Here is a 19,052-nt window from a genome sequence, read left to right as displayed (position 1 = left end):
GTGACCCATAGACCAAACCACCTACCGGAAGCTGGGCTTCCCCTTATCATCCATCCAGCAACCTGGGTCCTGACTCCAGCATGTAGATTCATGGGGACACATTAGACTGCAGTAGAACTCTAGGCTAAGGCTGCCCCAGGGTCTCGCACATGTGGCTACAACCTGAGAGAGGTTTATGTTGCTATACCCTATGAGCTCACACTTCTCTACTGGGTAGCATCAGACTCTCTCCCTTGACCTAGAAGGCTGTAGCTTTCATCTGCTTCTGGAGAGTACCCAATTCCTGGGCCTGGGGGGGGGGGTGGAGAGACAGTCTCTCATCTGGCTGCATCCTTGATGTGGGGACCCTTTTGGATGGGAGATACTGGGCGTCTAAATAGCTGTGCACTATGTGGTTCACAAAGCAGGATGGGACCTCCCCAGGTCATCTCAATTCTGGTGGTGGAAAGGAGCCTGCATGGGGAAGCTGTGTGTAAGGACATCTTGGTGGATGCTGGCACCACCCTTCACCCAAGGAACCAGGACCATGAGGCAGCCAACGTGCTCCGAGCAGTTGGCCAGAGCTGGCTTCCATCCAGTGCAAAAGGACCAATTTTGCCCTGTGCTCTCCAGCGCTCCATGCTTGCAGCTAGTCCCAGAAGCAGCTGAAGGCTTTCTGTGCATGATGAGAAGCCGTGAGCAGGTAGTCTCCCCGAGAGTAGCAGGGCGAAGCCCAGGGTACAGTTCTGAGACCTGTGTGCTAGGAGTGAAGGGAGGAAGGTCTAGCCTCACATTTGGGAGCTGTGAGATAGACAATTCTGTGATTCCTTCTTATAAAACTGACTGAGCTAAGGCCAGGATCAGGGGACCCCCAGTGCCCCCATCAGACTGCTGGGCGGAGGATTCCACCTGGAGCTGAACATCGTCCAACAGTCTCTCTACAGCATCCTCCTCCCCAGCCTTCTGGGTCAAGGCCAACTAGACCCACAGTAGGTCTTTGGATACTGTGCATAGGGCAGTCGAAAGGGCCAGCGCTTGCCTGAAATGGTGTCTCTGCCTGTCAGATTTCCCTTATCCACTGTCCCTGGAGTGTTGAGCACACAGGGATCCAAGAAATTGCTTCATGCTTGTCCTGGGCTAGCTCCGAGGCCCCAGAGAGTACTATCCTGCGGTGCCAGATCTGTAGGGTTATCTTGACCATGGACCTGGGGTGTTCGGCAAGAATCCAGGAGGCAACTGACACACTTAGGAGCTGCTCTACGGGCATCTGCCCTTGACACTGCCGAGCAAAAGCAGCCAGCTGCTCAGGGCCGTGTGAGGGTTCCCTGCTTCTGGGTTCCCCAGGAGCCTCTCATTCCAAGTAGACCCCACAGATCAAGCCCCAGTCTGCCTTCTGTTCGCCTCAGAACGTTCCTACCTGGTCTTTGAGATGCCTTCTCTCCACAAAGAGCCATTGAGCCTTGCCCAAGAAGAGCTGAATCACTCCGGTCTGCTGACTGGCTTCTGCTAGGTCTTGAAAACCGAAACATCCATTTTCTTACGGGGGAACTGTATGCGCCCGACCTACCCATCTGTTTACGCTTCCATCCGCTCATCCATTCACTAATCTACCCATCCGTTCATTCACGAATCTATGCGTCTATCCATCAATTGATCTACCTGTCCACCCACTCATCCATCCATGTCTCCATTCATCCATGTATCCATCCATTCATCCATCCATTCATCCATCCACACATTAATCTACCCATCTATCTACGCACCCACCCATACATCTGTCCCTCCATCCATGCATTAATCTACCTGCGCATCCACCCACTCACCCACGTACCCATCCATCCACCCATCTGCTTCTCCGGTCACCCATCCACCTGTCCGTCCATTCCTCCATCCGAATCATCCGCCCATCCAGCTGTCCTCTGGGAGCCACGTGGCAGACAGGAGTGGTGGAAGGGACATGGCCACTCAGTTGTAGAACCCGCCTCACCACCCCAGGTGCTTCTGAAGTGACTGCCGAGTTTATCGACTAAAGATGAATAAGCACAATTAACGTTCACCAAAGCATAATTTATATAAAACAAGAACCGAGCGTGCACTCCACTGTTCCGTGCAGCTCCTTCTGTCTTGGGTCCTCGGAGGCCACCGTAATGGCCAATACTGTGAAGGAAGAAAAGGCCACATACTCTTGAGGACAGGTACTGACCAGATCACTCACTGGCATAGACGCCAGGGGCATGCCTGACGAAGAAGGAGTCATGGTCAGGAGGGCCTCCTAGTCAGCAGTGGGGTGGCCTATACCCTGATCAAGGCACTAGAACTGGCTGCTGGATGGCTCTTCCTCCTCATTGAGGCTGTCTGTGATACGCTGAGCTCCAGGGGACTGATTCGTGAGGGCAAGAGAGAGCCTTTGTTTCTGGGGTTGGGGGAGCAGGTTAAACCAGGTAGGAAGGGGGCTCATCTTGGGGAGCATCTTCTGCTTGCTTTGTTGGCATTCTTCCTTTTCGAGCAGAGAGCCCCACGATTCTTGCTATGAGCCTACCTTGGGGACAAAGGCATGGTCACCTCTCACCACAGATCCTCAGACTAACATCCTGTGTAGGGTCAGGGAGCCGTAAGGATGAGAGAGCGGCGGTAGTCACAGCAGATGGTCACGTGCCTGAGGTCAGACTAGCACCTACAGGCACTTGACTGTGAAGTTCGGTGTCAAGATAATTCCAGTTTCTTCTTCTTCTTGGGAGCCTCTCTTTTGGGCAGGTAGATGGTGCCTTCCCTGTCTTCCCAGATCTCTCTGCACACCAGACTGTGTCTTCACCTTAGAGAGACACCTCAACACCGACCTGGGGCTCACCTGATGGGAAGGCAATGCTCAACACAGCCATGGCTTGGTAAAGGAGCAAAGGTTGTGTCTGTCGACCTGAGACCTCCTTCTGTGGCCATCGTCACAGGGCAGTGAGTCGGAGGAACAGCAGAGTAGAACATTCTGGAAGAGATGAGGACCTCCAACAAGGATCTTTCAGGGAAGAGATGGCCTACTGTTACACAACGGCGAATGGCGAAGCCCCGTTCTGGGGCTTAGGTGCCAGTGTGTTTTCTTCAGTCTGTCCCAGGAGGAGTTTGACCCTGTTCTCAGCTTCATACCTAGAACAAAACCCACCAACTTTCCTCTTCCTTCTTGACTGACCAGTGAGCTTGGGAGAGACCTCTGTCACCTCCCCTGTCAAAGGGCCACTTTAGAGTCAGGTACCGTGTAGTGAGAAGGTGTGTTAGAGCTCGGGGTTGTGGTGACATCCAGATATGGTGTAACATCCGATGACTGTAGGGGGAGGGGCTGTCTGTGGCTCTGGCGAGGTAGTCCCACCTGACAGAGACTTCTCTGGACAATGGGCCTCACCTTCAGCTACAATACAATGTGGCAGGCCATCTCACCTGTTCAAAGCATTCCAGATCACGATGTTAAAAACCTTTCTAGAGGGGAAAATTCACAACAAAAGAAGCTACAGGTGGCCATGCATGGCTCAGGTCCAGCAAGCATTAGAAGCTTGCACACACTGATGCCAGAAACTTTAGGTGTGTTGGTGCGGGTCAGCAGGGATCCAGGCCTGGCCTCTTGACCCTGTGGTCAGACAGAAAATACCCTCCCTGGACCTAGTGTTCCCTGCGTCATATCTCAGCCCAGAAACCTGGGCCTTCCAGGAAATACTGTTGGGTTTCCAGGCTTCCAGAATGAATCCTGTGACACCTACATCCCAGTTACACAAGACGGCGTCGCTAAGAACCTGGCAGTTCCGATCCCAAGGGAACTGCTCCTGGGCTGCACAGCTGGCCCGGCTCCACTGTGCTCTTTGGAGGAATAATTACCCAACAACGACATCTTGTCCCCATGCCAGACAATTTCTGTCACGAAAGCTTTATGCCATGGTGCATTCCTGCCGGGCTCCTGATGTTCCTCTGGGAGACTTCTGCAGACAGCGAGCTGCAGGGAGGTGACCAGGAGGGATGCTTTCACAGATGAGGCTCCGGGGGATATGGGGATGATGGGAAAGGGTAGTGTGAGAGGTTAGTGGTGCTGTGTGTGTGTGTGTGTGTGTGTGTGTGTGTGTGCATGTACGTGTGCATGTGTCTCTGTGTGTGTGTACCACTTGCATATCTGTGTGCACTTATATGAGTTTGTTTGCACACGTCTTATGCATGGATGGCATGTCTGTGCATGCACGCATGGTCTGTGCATGTGTGTCTGTGTCCTGTATGTTCTTTCTGTCTGTGTGTCTGTTGTCCTGTGACTGAAGGTCCACATGTATGTGTCCATCCGTGTTCTGTGTCTGCAGGGGCGGCTATGTTGGGTTGCGTGTGAACCAAAGAGGAGAGTAGAGCAAACAGGTGAAGGAGACTCGGGAGCCTAGGATCATGGGATGGGAATCTCCAGGAGGTGCTGGGAGACTCACGTGAGGAAAACTTTTCTGACCCAGGTTCTTTGTTAAGGGACCCTCCACTAGCATTTCAGTTCAGACTGCAACTGGAAAACATATTTGGAGCCACAGGCCCTTTCCACACCCTATCCAGACCTCGTGGGTTACACTGGCTTCCTTGACCTCTACACTAACCCTGCAGCCTCTGTACTGCCTCCCCTGCCTCTGCACTGCTCCTCTATCTCTGCATTGCCTCCCCTGCCTCTGCACTGCCTCCCCTGCCTTTGCACTGCTCCTCTATCTCTGCATTGCCTCCCCTGCCTCTGCACTGCCTTTCTTGCCTCTTTACTACCTGTCCAGGCTCTGCATCATGTCACTACATGAAACCTTTTATTCAGTGACTTCAGAAGTGAGGCTTTTGCTTAGCTTCTTCTAAGTCTTAGAATCTAAGGATGGCAGAGAGGGCTGTGGGTAGACGTCAGAGCAGCAGTGTGGGTAGATATAGCCTAGAAAGCAGAACACTTCAGGGGTCTGGCTGTCCTGGCTTCCACTGGTTCTCCCTGGCTGTCCTGGCTTCCACTGGTTCTCCCTGGCTGTCCTGGCTTCCACTGGTTCTCCCTGGCTGTCCTGGCTTCCACTGGTTCTCCCTGGCTGTCCTGGCTTCCACTGGTTCTCCCTGGCTGTCCTGGCTTCCACTGGTTCTCCCTTCCCAACACCTCCCTGATGGTGTCTTTGAGTGCTGGGTGCAGCTGATCTGGAGATCATGGCCTACCACGACCGGGTTCCAGGACCTCCTTCCCACTTCCAGCCGGTGTAGCTAGGCCCTTCACAGGAACTCTGCCAGCACTGCCTCATCCCCCAAGTGCCAAGAGAGGACCATGGACTCACCCTGGCCCTCTGGTTTGAGGACTCACAGTGCCATCACTGTCAGCTCACGGTTCCCTAACCTCTGTGCCATCACAAACCTCTGTCCTTGGGACAGGCCCTCTGTTCACCGGTGTGGTTTTTTCCCTGTCTCTACTGCTCAGGGCGTTTAGGGTCTGAGGCCAATCACCTGTGCTCTTTGCTTATTTCTTTGCCTGTTTTAACAAGTATCTGATTATGTTTTTGGACTTTGCAAATACCAATGTAGCAGTTGCAACAATCAAGTCAGAAGATTACTGACATGGTGTGGCAGGCCAATGGGTGCTTCAGAAGCTGGCGATTAGTTAGCTATTATTCTCATCTTGAAGACAAAACTAATGAACAAAAAATGGTAGCTGATCCTCTCTATGGGGATGTATCTTAAATACATACTAAAGGATGGTGATGCACAGAGAAGTAAGTGGTCTGTGGTCTGTCCTGGGAATCAGCCTGTCTCTCCTGGGAAGCTGGGAGGGACAGCCAAGCTGTCCCCAGGAGCAATGGCTTCAGGCATGGACAACAAACTGGGAGGACTTTGCAGGTTCCAGTGCAATGGGGATCAAGGATCTTCAAGAAGCCCAGGTTCCTCCCAGGACAGACTACCACCCAGCCTCCCAGCCTCAGGAGGGACAGACTGTCTCCCAGGACAGACCACAGATTACTTACTTCCCTGTGCACCACCATCTAAAGATACATCCTTGTAGAGAGGACCAGCTACTCTTTTTTTTTTTTTTTTTTTTTTTGCCATTTTTGTTTCTCCTTCCAGCTGAGAGCAATAACACTTCCTCTTCTGGTATAACCAAGTGAGGTGAGAGAGTCTTGGAGCCTGGCGGCTGCCATGTTGCCATTGCTCAGACTCTGTATCAGCTATTTTGGGATCCCGCCGTCTTTTCTCTCCATGCACAGCCCTCTGCTGTTTGGCTTGCCGTGGATGCGTGCACATGGTGCTGTGGCTCTCGTTTTTTTTTTTTTTTTTTTTTTTGCACAGTGGCCTAGAACCTTCCCCAAGTATCTTCCCAGCCAGATATCCCTGCCGGGGAGACTGCCTGCTGTGCTCAGAACTGGTCTGCGATCTGCCCATGTGTCTGCCCGTGCTCGGCTGGAGAATCTCCCTCCTCACCAGGCTCTGCTACTCTCTCCCTTTATCCCTCTGTGTCTTTGAGAATAGATTTAAAATGAGGTTCTTGGGTGAACATGGGGGGCTTCCTGACACACCAATCCCACGAAGAGGGGTTTTTAGGGCCGGAAAATGCCCCATGGTGACATATAGAGAGGTCTTTGCCCCCGGGTCCTATGAGATCGCTAGAGATATGATTGCTGGACTGAAGACCTGACCCGACATCTCTGGCTCTGTCGAATCTATCCTATACCTACAGGGAAATGGAGAGGGCACTGGGCTTGTCCCTGGGGGTAAGCCAGCTCGTTCTGGGAAACCTGACTAGGACCTTTGTCCCCATCTGAAGAGGAGGAAGGCTCAAGGTATGTAGCAAGGGAACTGGTAGATGAGCAGCCTACTGCACAGAGAAAGTGCAGCTGCGTCAGGGAACGTGGTGACAGAAACCGAAATTAGGGACCCAGCAGAGCCACAGGCACTTCAGAGAGCAGCAGTCCCCTGTGTCCCACCCTAGGGTATTCTGTCAGGAGTGACCCTTTGCCGGGTCACAGCAGCCAAGGATCAGCCATAGGCACAGGAGACTCCCCACTGCTGGGACCAAGAACATTACCACCCACTGTCCTGCCCACCCACAGCCTGTCACTTCGCTCCTCCAGAATGCTTGCGGGCACGTTGCCCAGGCAACCAGAACGCCAGCACGTTGCTACCCTTCAGTCTCCTTCAAGTACCTGAGAAGGCTGTGCAGCTACATCTCCCTGGCCCCAGAGTCATTGTCTGCTCCCAGGAGGCAGCGGGGGCCTGGGCTTGGTCGGTTCCAAGAATTCAAGAAGTCTCAGGGCCCTAGAGCATCTCCAGCGAGCTTAGCCAACAGCACTCTGCCATGGTAACCCAATGTACCTTGCAAAGAACTTCCTGAATTTTCCCTGCTCTGTAGGTAGGGAAACTGAGGCACAGAACAGTCATGTAAATTGCCCGTGTTCCTGCCATGCAGAGACATAGCCCACCCTCTGAGGCTGCCTTTGCTCTTGCCAGGGTGTTCTAACAAGAACAGCGTTTCACCTCGGTGGTTCCCCCCGTTACAAACTCACAACCTCAGCACCCCCAAAGTATCAGAGCCCAACTCCCGGCCATCTCTACAACCCCACTGCCCCATAGATCAAACCCATCAAAATCCAGCAAAACTGGCACAGTTGAAAGTGGCCTTAGGAAGTCAGAGGTTGCACACAAAGTTAGGTGGGGGTCTTGTGCAGATCCTAAACCCAAACTAGCAGATTGGAATACAGTGCGGGGCAACAGCTGTGGGGTTGTGACAAGGGGGAGTCTGTGGTGTGCTTCGTCACACCAGGGGAAACTAGGGGTTGGGGGGGGGAGTCCCTGGAACATGCTGTTCTCTTGCAACTTCTGGGTAAAACTGGAAGTATTCTGAGGTGAGCAGTGTTCTTAGCAAGTTCACGGAGGCGGAGAGCAGCCAGGAAGTGTCTGGGTCTGGGGTCATGGTTCTGTTGCCAAATCTCAGGTGAGCCCCAGGTGAACCCCAGGTGAGGGGATATCTTGATCACACGTGAGAGAAGGTAGGTTTATATAAAGCAGACCAGACAACATGTCTTCCAGCACTTGTCTCTGTCACTCTCTTATCTCCCCGAATTTATTCCCAGCCTGCCTAAGTGTCACTGGTCACGGTAGGGTTGAAGGGAGGGAAACCTCAGATTCCACACTCAAACGGAGCCTCCAAGGGGAGAATCAATCAGCCTGGACTCTCGCTAGAGTCTACAGCAGACAGCGTAGCAGGATGAGGGTCCTGGAGTAGCACAGCAGGTGCAGCTCCCGAGGTGGGCGCTGAAGCAGAAGCAGAAGGGACCCAATTCGTGGCAGCTCCGACACCTTATGCTATGTGAAGTTTCTGAGGAAACCCTGGCCACACAATGTCAGGGCTTTCACCCTTTCCAACTCCCCTGACTGTGTGCCCCACCACGAGAGGAACCTGATGTTTCCTGTTTCCGGAGGAGCGCGTGCTGCCACATCTGGGCCCCTGGGAGGGTGTGTCTGTGGGTGAGGAGATGTCTTTGTCTCCCTTAATTGACAGTGATTTTCTCCCGTGGAGGAAGTATATAGAAGGGAGTGAATTGAACCTCAATCCACTGAATCTTATTAAACCAGTCTTGGGGAAAAGTGATTTCAATACAAATTTAAGAGGAAGATACGCGGGAGCGGCGGAGCAGCGAGCAGAGGCAGATGGGAGCAAGCGGTGTACACAGCTTGCAGCTTCTGCTTTTCCTCTGCGCCGCGTCCTTGGAGAGGAGCAGGAGGTGACTGTCGTAAGCTTCATCCTCAAAGGGGTGGGTGGAGGTCTCTGTGTTCAAGCAAGGAGGGACCTTAACTCCTGGGGATTCACACCAAGCCCACTGGGGTCAGATTGAGTCTCCACAGCGTTCCTGCAGCTTGCTTGCGACCCAGAAGGCTGGCTGTTTGCAGCCAGGGTCCAGGATCGGAAGGTCACCGAGAATCCCCACTTTGGTTCCTTTTACACCTTTCCCCCTCCCCCTCACTCTCCCCTACCTCTCTCCTCCCCTCCCCCTCCCTCTCTCTCTCTCCTGCCCCCTCCTCTCCCCTCCCTTTCCCCTCCCCCCTCTCCTCTCCCCTTCCCCTCTCTCCTCCCCTCCCCCTCCCTCTCCCCTTCCCCTCTCTCCTCCCCTCCCCCTCCCTCTCCCTCTCTCCTGCCCCCTCCTCTCCCCTCCCTTTCCCCTCCCCTCTCTCCTCCCCCCTCCCCCCCTCCCCTCCCCCCCTCCTCTCCCCTTCCCCTCTCTCCTCCCCTCCCCCTCCCTCTCCCTCCCTCCTGCCCCCTCCTCTCCCCTCCCTTTCTCCTCCCCTCTCTCCTCCCCCCTCCCCTCTCCCTCCCCCTCCTCCTCCCTCCCCCTCCCTCCCTTTCCTTCCCCTCCCCCTCCTTCCCTCCTCCCCTCCCCCTCTTTCTCCCTCTCCCCTCCCCCCTTCCTAGGTTCAGTTCCCCTTTGTTGTTATCGAGATGCAATCTACATGCTATTAAATTCACTGCTTTTTGAGGGCATGGTCCAGTGGTTTTTGTATATTCGTAGGGTGTGTAGCCACCACTGCAGAGAATTCCAGAACATTCCATTACGCCCCCAAAAGGACCGCTCAAGGAGGCAGTCACTCCCAATCGGTTCCTCTCCTGTGCTCCCCAGTAGCCACCAATCTCCCCACAGTCTCTGGGGGATCCTTCCCCAGGCCTTCCATCTATGTGTGTCCCTAGCCCTGGCTCCTTTGCCTTGGCATGGGCTTCTAAGGTTCCTGGTGCGGGGGCAAAATGCTACTCTGTGCCTGGATGTGTCCCGTATGCCCGTGTGTTGGGGGATGCTTTCGGTGTTCACATTCTTGGCTACCGAAGACCCAGGAACGTACAGCTATGTACTTTAAGACGGTGATCGCCGCATCAGTGGTAGCTCTGATTTCCTCAGGGATCACTGAACCAGTGTCTTCAGTTGCCAAGCCAGTGTGCGCTGTGTGCACAGACATCCTAGTTCCCCAGCACCATCTTCAGTACTTGGTGTGGCCTGACCTATCTTTACCTTGAGGGTTGAAGTGCGTGACACGTTCCGAAGGGGCCAGTTTAATGTCCCAGGGTTTCTACCTGGCCTCCTGGGTGAATGTGTGGCCCATTGGCACTGATGGGTTCATAGTTACAGAGAAGGCCTCACTTGCCATCCGGGTAGACAGCGGGGGCAGCTGACAACGCCTTGGTGCCTTCCTGAAGTGGGATTCTTCAGGAACAGGTTCATTTTGTAGCTGAGCACACCTGAGGGCCCCTCCCTCTGGACCGAGCTCCCCTGGGATTCTGGCATGAGAAGAAGAGGTGCTGGTAGGCTGGTAGGTTTACAGGGGTCCTAAATCACTCAGGTATGTCCCCCGCAGATGAGAGCTGTCCCTGATGTCACTGCTGTGAGGCTAGGCCTCATACAGGGCTTAGCGTCTCTACAGTCCAGTGGGGCAAGCCCTGGTCCCAGCTGAGAGCCACCTCTCCCACGCACCCTCCATTTCCTCTCTGAGCAAACGCATCCCTTTAGGAGGGAGCCGCTGGGCTGAGGAGGAGCAGAGCATCCGCCTCCCCAGCCTCACTGCCATAGTTGGGTTCTCTGCATAACAGCTGGGAGTCTTGGAAATGAGGAGGTTTCTATGGTAACCAATTACAGCCCGTGATTGGTGAAAAATCTCAGAAATATCCTGTGTGTGAAGTTATGCCGGGGAGGCAGGCCCAGGCTTAGGTACTGAGGTTTTAATTTCCTGGGGTGATATTTCTCCAAGCACTGATGGTAGGAGACTCGGGATTTCAATACTCCTCAGTCTGCCCAGTGGACCTAGGAGGCGCCTTAGAGGGACCTGGTGCAGGGATCTGGTAGAGCCTGCTGGCATCTGGCATAATTTGGGCCTACTGAGTTCTACTGAGATGTGATTGAGCCTGGTGAGGGCAGGATAGGTGTGGAGGAACTAGAAGGGCCTGGTAAGAGGTCAGAGTGGAGCTACTGGGGTCTGGATGGGTCTCAAAGGGCAGCTTAGGGTACAGGTACCAATGGGGCTGGGAGAGGCTTAGGAGGGCCTAGGGGAGCTTCTGGGTTCCAGTAGAGTCTGGTAAGGCCAAGTGGAGCCCAGAGGGATATGGTAAGACTTGGTAGGACCTGAAGGACAATCTAGTGTTCTGCTGGAATCTGGTAGTGTCTGATGGGTCCCTAGGGGTGCAGGGACCCCAGTGTAGCCTAGAGGAAACTAGTGGGGCCTTGTGGGGTCTAGCAGGGCCCCAAGGGTCCTGGCAGGTTTGGCAGTGACTAGTGGAGCCCGGTTGGGTTTCGTCGGTGGTGACTGGAGACGCTGGCAAGGCTTGGTGAAGCCTAGAGGATCTGAGAGGGCGAGTGAGGCCTCACAGCTACCCAGAACATCTCATTACAGAGAGCGGATGCCCAACCTGAAACACAGGCATGGAGAGGACCCGAGATCTATCCGCACAGGGTCACCAGAGGTTTGGAGGAGAGTGCAAGGGAATCTCACACTGACCTGGGTCTCTCCTCACAGTGATGTCAACCCTGTCCCCACTGGAGCTCGGCTGCTTCTGCAGAGAAGGGACACAAAGGTAGAGGGGCAAAAGCATCCGCCTAACGCGTACGTACGTCCTCCTTCCTCACACAAAGCTCCTTCATGCTGATTAAAAAGCTAGACCGTATTGTTTGGGGACCAGTCCTTTTTGCTAATTAGTCCCAGCAAACTCAAGCTCCTTTCTCAGGGACCACCTCCTTCCCAAGCACCAGTGCATGTCCGCCTCAGAACAGGCTGAGAAGGAACATGAGCAATGCTCAAACAGTCACACATACTGAACGGCGAACAAGGACATGCTTGCACACTCACATTGACATAGATCCACACTTGTGCGCAGTGACCAGTAGAGATGTCTAGGAGAGGGTACACTCACCAAGGCACATGGATACACACACACACACACACACACACACACACACACACACACGGATGTAGTGGCGCCTTCTTGCATACCTACTCTTACACCTGGGGGGAGCACTCACACCCCGGGAAGCACTCACACCCCGGGGAGCACTCACACCCTGGGGAGCACTCACACCCTGGGGAGCACTCACACCCCGGGAGCACCCACACCCTGGGGAGCACCCACACCCCGGGGAGCACTCACACCCCGGGAGCACTCACACCCCGGGGAGCACTCACACCCCGGGAGCACTCACACCCCGGGGAGCACTCACACCCCGGGGAGCACTCACACCCTGGGGAGCACTCACACCCCAGGGAGCACTCATACCCCGGGGAGCACTCACACCCCGGGAGCACTCACACCCCGGGGAGCACTCACACCCTGGGGAGCACTCACATCCCGGGAGCACTCAGAGACACATCATGCCCACACATGCTCAGCATCATGCTGGCACATGCACTCACAAACTCCCTCCCCTGACTCTCATGCATAAGCAGTTACACCCTGCACTTCCGCACACCCACTTGGGTGTGCTCCACTGCTTGACAGCGCACACATCCACATGGACCTCACACGCGTATACAATGGCACACCCTGACACATGTGGTCACTTTTCAAAACACACACACACACACACACACACACACACACACACACACACACACACGACACCTTATAAAGAAAAACAACTCCACATGTGTACACGTGTTTCTGGCCCTGGTGAGAATAGCTGTGGTGTATGTGGCTCAGTGTTCCCGACACCCTGCACCCCCTCTCCCGCTACAGCCTCTGGGGAAGTTTGAGTTTGCTTCTAACTTTCTGATGTGAAGTTGATGCCGAGAACAGACTTTGAGTGGCGTCTATAATCAGTCTTCAATTACCTATGCGTGGGGAAGAGGGAGCGTGGGCTGCATTTTCCACGCCTGGTTGCGTGGGTCTTCATGCTGTTCTGGATTTTCCTGTGGTGTTTCAGCATCCATGGGTCTAGAGGGGACTTGTGCCCGGCTCGTAGAGCTGCCCATGGACTCTGGGTTGGGGGACTGTCCCAGCAGGCCCCCGATGAGCTGTTACCACTCTTCCCACCTGCCCCCAGCAGGCTGAACATCCTTTCACCCCCTGCCCAGATGTGCGCCACCTGGCCTTTCTGTACCCAGCACCTGCTGACAACGAGCGGTTTCCACAGGGCATCTGGAGATTCCACAGGGTTTTCATTGGAGATAAACTGGAGTGGGGGCGGGCGGGTGTGGGTAGAAACATCAGCAGAGCAAGAGCCTAGTGCTGAAGCTCCCAGCTTCCCCTGAGTTCCCACGGCGACATCCGCAGTAGGGCAGACGTGGAGGCTTTGCTTGGGCGTGTCCAGGTGGAGTGCAAACAGGTGTGTGTTCAGCTCACAGGACCAGAGGATCATGGTGTTTGGGAAGAGCAGAGCAGACCGTGGGTTCTAGGGGAAAGCCTTTCTGCCTCATGTGGCTTCCCGGGGCCCGGGACCTCTTCCTTCACAGACCTGAGTAGTTAGCTGGTCAGTTATGGTGTGGGTACACCCCAGCTCTGCAGGGTGGATGCTGTCACCCTTGGTATCTTGTTCCTGGAGTCTCAGTTTCATTGTGGGCAAGCCTTCAGGGGCATTTTGCAAGATGGATACGGGGGAACTTTGGTGGCTTGGTCCCTTGCCATAGAAGGGCTCTTGGGTTAGCACACAGGAGGTAGCTGGGCTGGAAGCCGCTGTCTGACACACTCAGTGGGCACTGTGCTCCTGGGCTGGCCCAGAAGGCTTCTGGAGTCATTTCCAGGTTCACATGAACTCTTTACAGTCAAAGGTTGTCCCTGTCCAGTGGCGGGGAGGGGATAAATGTGGCCCTAGTCAGAGCTCTCCTGCTGCCCCACTGTGTGCTCACTGCTCTGCCGTCTCTCCTCAGCTCCATGCCCATTCGCTGGCCCGGCCGCTCTCTCGGAAGCCATCTCTGGATACTGATAGCCATGCTGCAACTTGCGGTCGACTTCCCATCCTGTGACTCACTGGGCCCCGGGCCCGAGTTCCGACTCCTGTCACGTCCACAGAGGCCCCAGAGGCTTTGGAGTCTGCGAACTGGACCTCCAACGAGGCTACCAACACCGGCCTGGAGTCCCCGTGCAGCCCGGGCTGAACGTGCCCACGGGCCCATACAGATGCAGACTCCCCGTGCTCGGAGGGCCCACAGGCCCAGGGACCAGGTAGCCACCCTCGGACCCAAAGGGGGACTCACCAAGCCTCCAGCTGCCACCCGATCCAGTCCTTCCCTCACCTCTGCATCAGCCTCATCCTCCATGACTGCTGGGGCTGCAGAGCATCAGAGCCTCCTAAAGCGGGGTAGAAGGCACACACACGATGCAGAGTTCAACGACTTCGACTTTCATGGTGGCAGGCCCACGACAGAGACAGAATTCATAGCCTGGGGTCCTACAGGGGATGAGGAAGCTCTGGAGTCCAACACCTTCCCTGGTGGTTTTGGCCCCACTACAGTCTCCATCTTGCAAACACGGAAGACGACTATGGCCGCCACCACCACCACCACTGCGGCCAGCACGGCCACCGCCATGACACTGCAGACTAAGGGGGTCACTGAGTCCCTGGATCCCTGGAAAAGGACCCCTGTTGGGGTTAGCACAACGGAGCCTTCCACTAGTCCCAGCAACAATGGGAAAGACATCCAGCCCCCCAGGATCTTGGGGGAGACCTCAGGTAGGAGACCTCTTTGTGTTTCTGGCCTGGTTTGGGGAGAGGCAGGATGCAGGGTGGTTTGGAGCAGGGAGACACTGAGATGTGCCCAGAACTGGAGTTGAAACAGAGGCAGAGAGAGTAGTTGAGTGTGGACCACAGGCACAGGTTGGGTGCTGTGTGTGTGCAGGACAGGGCCTTCATACATGCTCACACTGAGGCTGCAGTCTCCTGGGTATGTCACATGCCAGTGTTAAGGGGCCATACAGTCTTCAAAACTTCCAAGAGTGTCAGCCTTTCGGGGATGGTGAACTGCTAGATGGAGCTGTCCCATGGTTAGGAATGACCTTGGACAGCCAGAAAGAATAAGGCCAGATCAGGGGACGGACTCCCAGCACTGCTGACTGAAGCTCTGCAGACACGGTTCAGCTCTGCCCCCGGGGATGAGTTGAGGGAGGAGACAAGATGCAGGGTTTTGACTTGAGGGCCCCGATGTCTTCTTGGGCTCTGTGTACAGTTGCAGCTTCTTGGATGGAGACATCTCCTTCTGTGCAGTTTGGTACGCTTTCTTTTGTGCCTTATTCTCTAATGGCTGCAACAAGAGAAGTCCTGGCCATTTCCCAGGCCACAGTCTGTCCCTGTGCCAGCAATTATGGTTGTGGTGGCGGGGGGGGGGGGAGCGGTCAGCTAGAGCCCCTCCCACAAGCCCCAGCGTCTGCCTCTGTTGACAAGCATCTCCCCCACCCTCCGGAGACATGGAAATTCAGAAAGGCATGTTGTGGGTGGTGAGGAGTGGCCTCCTCAAGACGTGAGTCTGGGAATGATGGGAGGGAGGAGGGATCGACAGCTCCTGAGGTCCACACTGGGGCAGTTGGCACAGCGTCTCTGCTCCTGGTTTTGTCCTGCTCGTGCCTCCTCTGACCTTGGGCGGGTAGACATCCTTTGACTCACACTTGGAAAGGTTTTCACAGGGTAAGCACCCTTTGTCCTTGAGGCGCCAACACCCTTCCTTCCTTCACAGAGTAGCAGGGCCACTGGTTTTACCCTGCAGCAGCTTGGCCCTCATGGGGAGCCTGTGAAAACAGACTCTCTTGTCCCATGCCAAGACCAAGGACAGGGCTAAGCCCGAAGGCCCCTGGGGAGGGGATAAAGGACTCCATAGGCATCTCATAGCCTCCCTGGGGAACCCACTAGGTAGCCTTGGGTTCACACAGTGTAGACTGGGGAGGGGGACACACAATGTAGAGGGTCACAGAGGGACCTCGGATGCTGTTCATCTCAGGACCTGACTCCTGCAAGCAATTCCCATAGAGTCTGTTTCAACCTGTACCAACTCATCAGACGTAAACATCATGTAATTTGGCGCTCCTCTCAGACGGCCACCTCCCCGGAATATGTCACTTACTGTATAGACACGGATGAGAAAACAAGTCCCCATTTGTCCCAAATTACATCTGCTATTACAAATGCTAAACGCCCGGGACAGCACTGTGAGGCTTAGCAAATTAACTCACGGTACATCGGCTGTGGCTAATCCAACCCTACAGATGCTTATCTCCGGGAAGATTTATGGTTCTCCATAATATAATCTGCCGCTAGATTAATTTGTTTAGCAAAACAGATTCAGAAGAGGGAAATACGTGTGTTTGCCTCGAATATACAGAATTGTAAATGCAGGTCTGGGTGCCAGTGGCAGGGAAGAGAAGGGAGGCCTCTGAGCTGGCTCTGTTGGGAGCTGGTCTCAGCAGAGGCGACTTGTGGGAGCTGGCCGTGGTGCTGGAAATGGGCTCTTGGATGAGTGAGGGAAGGCTGGCCATGTACCCTCCTATCCTTGTAAGGTTCCTGGGTGGAGATACCTGAAGGGAGTTTTGACTGTGTTGCTCCCTCAGCCTCCATGAGACAGACCTGGGTGTCTTGCACACTGCAAAGGGCGACCCTTGTGCACCTACATCGTGTGGAATCTGAGGTGGAGAGATGCTGTAGAGGATCTCTCAGCTGTGGCCCGTGGCACCCTCCATGGCTGCATCGAGGAGGCTTGGAGAGGGCTGCCAGTCCGGCTGTGACATGACCTCTGATTTTTGTGGCTGCATCTCCCCTCACACCTCTGGGATCAGTGCTGAGAGCAGAGGCTATTTCCTGCAGAGAGTTCCCCACGCCTTTGTGCAGTTTTATACCCAGCTAGGGTAACTCAGGAAGCACTCAGCTGTCTCTGAGCAGAATAGCTCAGCAGGGACCAGAGGGTTGTACCATCATCCCCTGGATTTGCCCAGTTCCTGCTGATGGCGTCTTGGAACTTGGACCTGGGCTTCCCTACAATCAGTTCTGCTCTCCATAGAGACATCTTTGGAGTCTGGCTTGGGAATTGAGTCATTTGGGTTTCTCCATTTCTGTGCAGAAGAATCTGTGAATGGTCGGGTTACACACTCCCACACCTAACTGAGGCCAAAGGGTCAGGCTACATGCTCCCACAAGTCTGCCTGAGGCCTGGGCATTCCTGTTGGTAATGTGGGATTGCCACATTAGCAGCTCCGGAGTTACTCAGGGCCTCAGGTTAAAAGAATAGCCTCTGGGATTTCTAGAAAGCTCCTCTCTTTTGGAGCAGATGACAGGTCAGACAGCTGGGGACTGTCCCTGGGTTTTAGAGTCACAAGCTTAGGTGACACACTCACCCCTCTCCACAGAAACAGAGAGAAAACTGCCTCATGATGTCGTGTGAGATCCAAGTACACACTTCCCTTCCGGAACTTAGGGTCTGGCATGGGGTAGCTGTGTGTGGTGCTGATAAACTATAAGGATAGTCACAGTGATGCCAATGGTGGTGTTGATGGTGATGGTGGTGATGGTGATGATGGTGATGATGGTGGTGATGATGATGGTGGTGATGGTGATGATGGTGGTGATGGTAGTAATGGTGGTGATGGTGGTGATGGTAGTGATGATGGTGGTGGTGGTGATGGTGATGGTGGTGATGATGGTGGTGGTGATGGTGATGATGGTGGTGATGGTAGTGTTGGTGGTGATGGTGGTGATGGTAGTGATGATGGTGGTGGTGGTGATGGTGATGGTGGTGATGATGGTGGTGGTGATGGTGTTGGTGGTGATGGTGGTGGTGGTGATGGTGATGGTGGTAATGATGGTGGTGGTGGTGGTGATGGTGGTGGTGATGGTGATGATGATGATGGTGGTGATGGCTGTGTTGAAGATGACGAGATGGGAACAGCAACCTAAATGACAGCGGCAACTCCCATTTCATATCCTTGTGCTGATTGGCTACTACGAGCTTTGAGGAATCTTCTCATGAAGTCCCAAGGCCTCATCTCTGACCTTGATGCTCTCTGAAGAGATGTGACTGCTCTAGTCTGGCATGGCTTGGGATGGAAAATCACCCGGTCCACGGGCACCGAGGTGAGGAGCAGCGGAAGCCTTAGGTGAGGGCTGGCAGCAGAGGGCCAGCCGGGTCAGCAGTTAGCCTGGGGCTAGGGAGGTAGGCTCCCTGCAGGGCGGTGCTGTCCACTGCTCACAACCCTCAGCTCACACCAGAAACTGGAGTCTCCCAGGAGAAGCAGGAAGTCCTTGCCTGAGTTTTTGTCTTTAGCTCTCAAAGGAGTTCATGGGGAACGAAAGCCTGTGGAGTTTGGCTAATGGATGTGCCCGCTGCGGGAACGCCTGGAGATGGGCGTTGACTGAGGTCAGTGCTCCTGGACCTGTGTGGTAGCTTGTGCCTATGATTCCCAGAGCACTCTGAGGGGTGAGACGCTTTCCTCAGCTGGGATGTTCTGGTCTCTCTGTCTGTGAGCTGCCTAGGCCGGCAGCCCAGCCTGGAAGATGGGGACCTCACTGAAGGTCTCTCTCCTCCGATCCGCTCCGTCTTGTGATTCCAGGTTTAGATGCCTCTTGAGTACCACCTGCGTCCATTCGCGTGTCCAGGGATGATTTGGGGTTGCTTTGTGTGCCTTACCACCAGGCCTCCGTGACTTTTAGGTCTGTCTTTCGTAAGCACTGGGGGTCGTTTCCTCAGTACCTCAGTGGCCAACTGTCCCGGACAAGGTGACTGCTGGCCCTAGGATCCCGCTGACAGTGAAAATTCCTCCGAAGGCTGGAGTCTGAGTGGAAGGAAATGAGAAGCAGTTACACCCATGAGAAGCCAGCTCCTTTGTTGAGAGGCACTGCGCCCATTTAAACATCGAGCCCCTTTTAATTAAGTCGCCGGGTGTTTGCTACCGGGGAAAGTGGATCTGTCCTTAATTTAATGGCGTCTGAAGTAAATGGCTCATGAACTTCAAAAGTCTTTGAGTGGCTTAATTGGGAGGAAAGTATCAAAGAACAAAAGTATATGAAGCCCTGAAACACACTAAGCTGTGGCCCCCGGAGTCTCAGTTGACAAGGCCCAGGACCTGTGAAAACTGCGGTGCCGGAAGATGCCATCCATGGGTGTTTATAGTCATGGATGAG

At 54.5% G+C, this 19,052-nt stretch overlaps 1 protein-coding gene across 1 annotated transcript in view; it reads left to right on the top strand.

Moving 5' to 3' along the window:
* The window catches only part of Ajap1 (adherens junctions associated protein 1), a 112,478-nt gene that overhangs the window by 37,914 nt on the left and 55,512 nt on the right, over nt 1-19,052 (top strand). Inside the window, exon 2 of the mRNA NM_001101014.2 lies at nt 13,822-14,624. Coding sequence (NP_001094484.1) covers nt 13,822-14,624 — 803 coding nt within the window. The remainder of the gene's footprint in view (nt 1-13,821; nt 14,625-19,052) is intronic.

This window comes from Rattus norvegicus, chromosome 5, assembly GCF_021556685.1.
Source record: "Rattus norvegicus strain SHRSP/BbbUtx chromosome 5, alternate assembly SHRSP_T2T, whole genome shotgun sequence".
NCBI classification, from domain to species: domain Eukaryota; kingdom Metazoa; phylum Chordata; class Mammalia; order Rodentia; family Muridae; genus Rattus; species Rattus norvegicus.
Note: the sequence above shows the minus strand (reverse complement) of the source record. Positions and strands in the feature narration are given on the sequence as shown.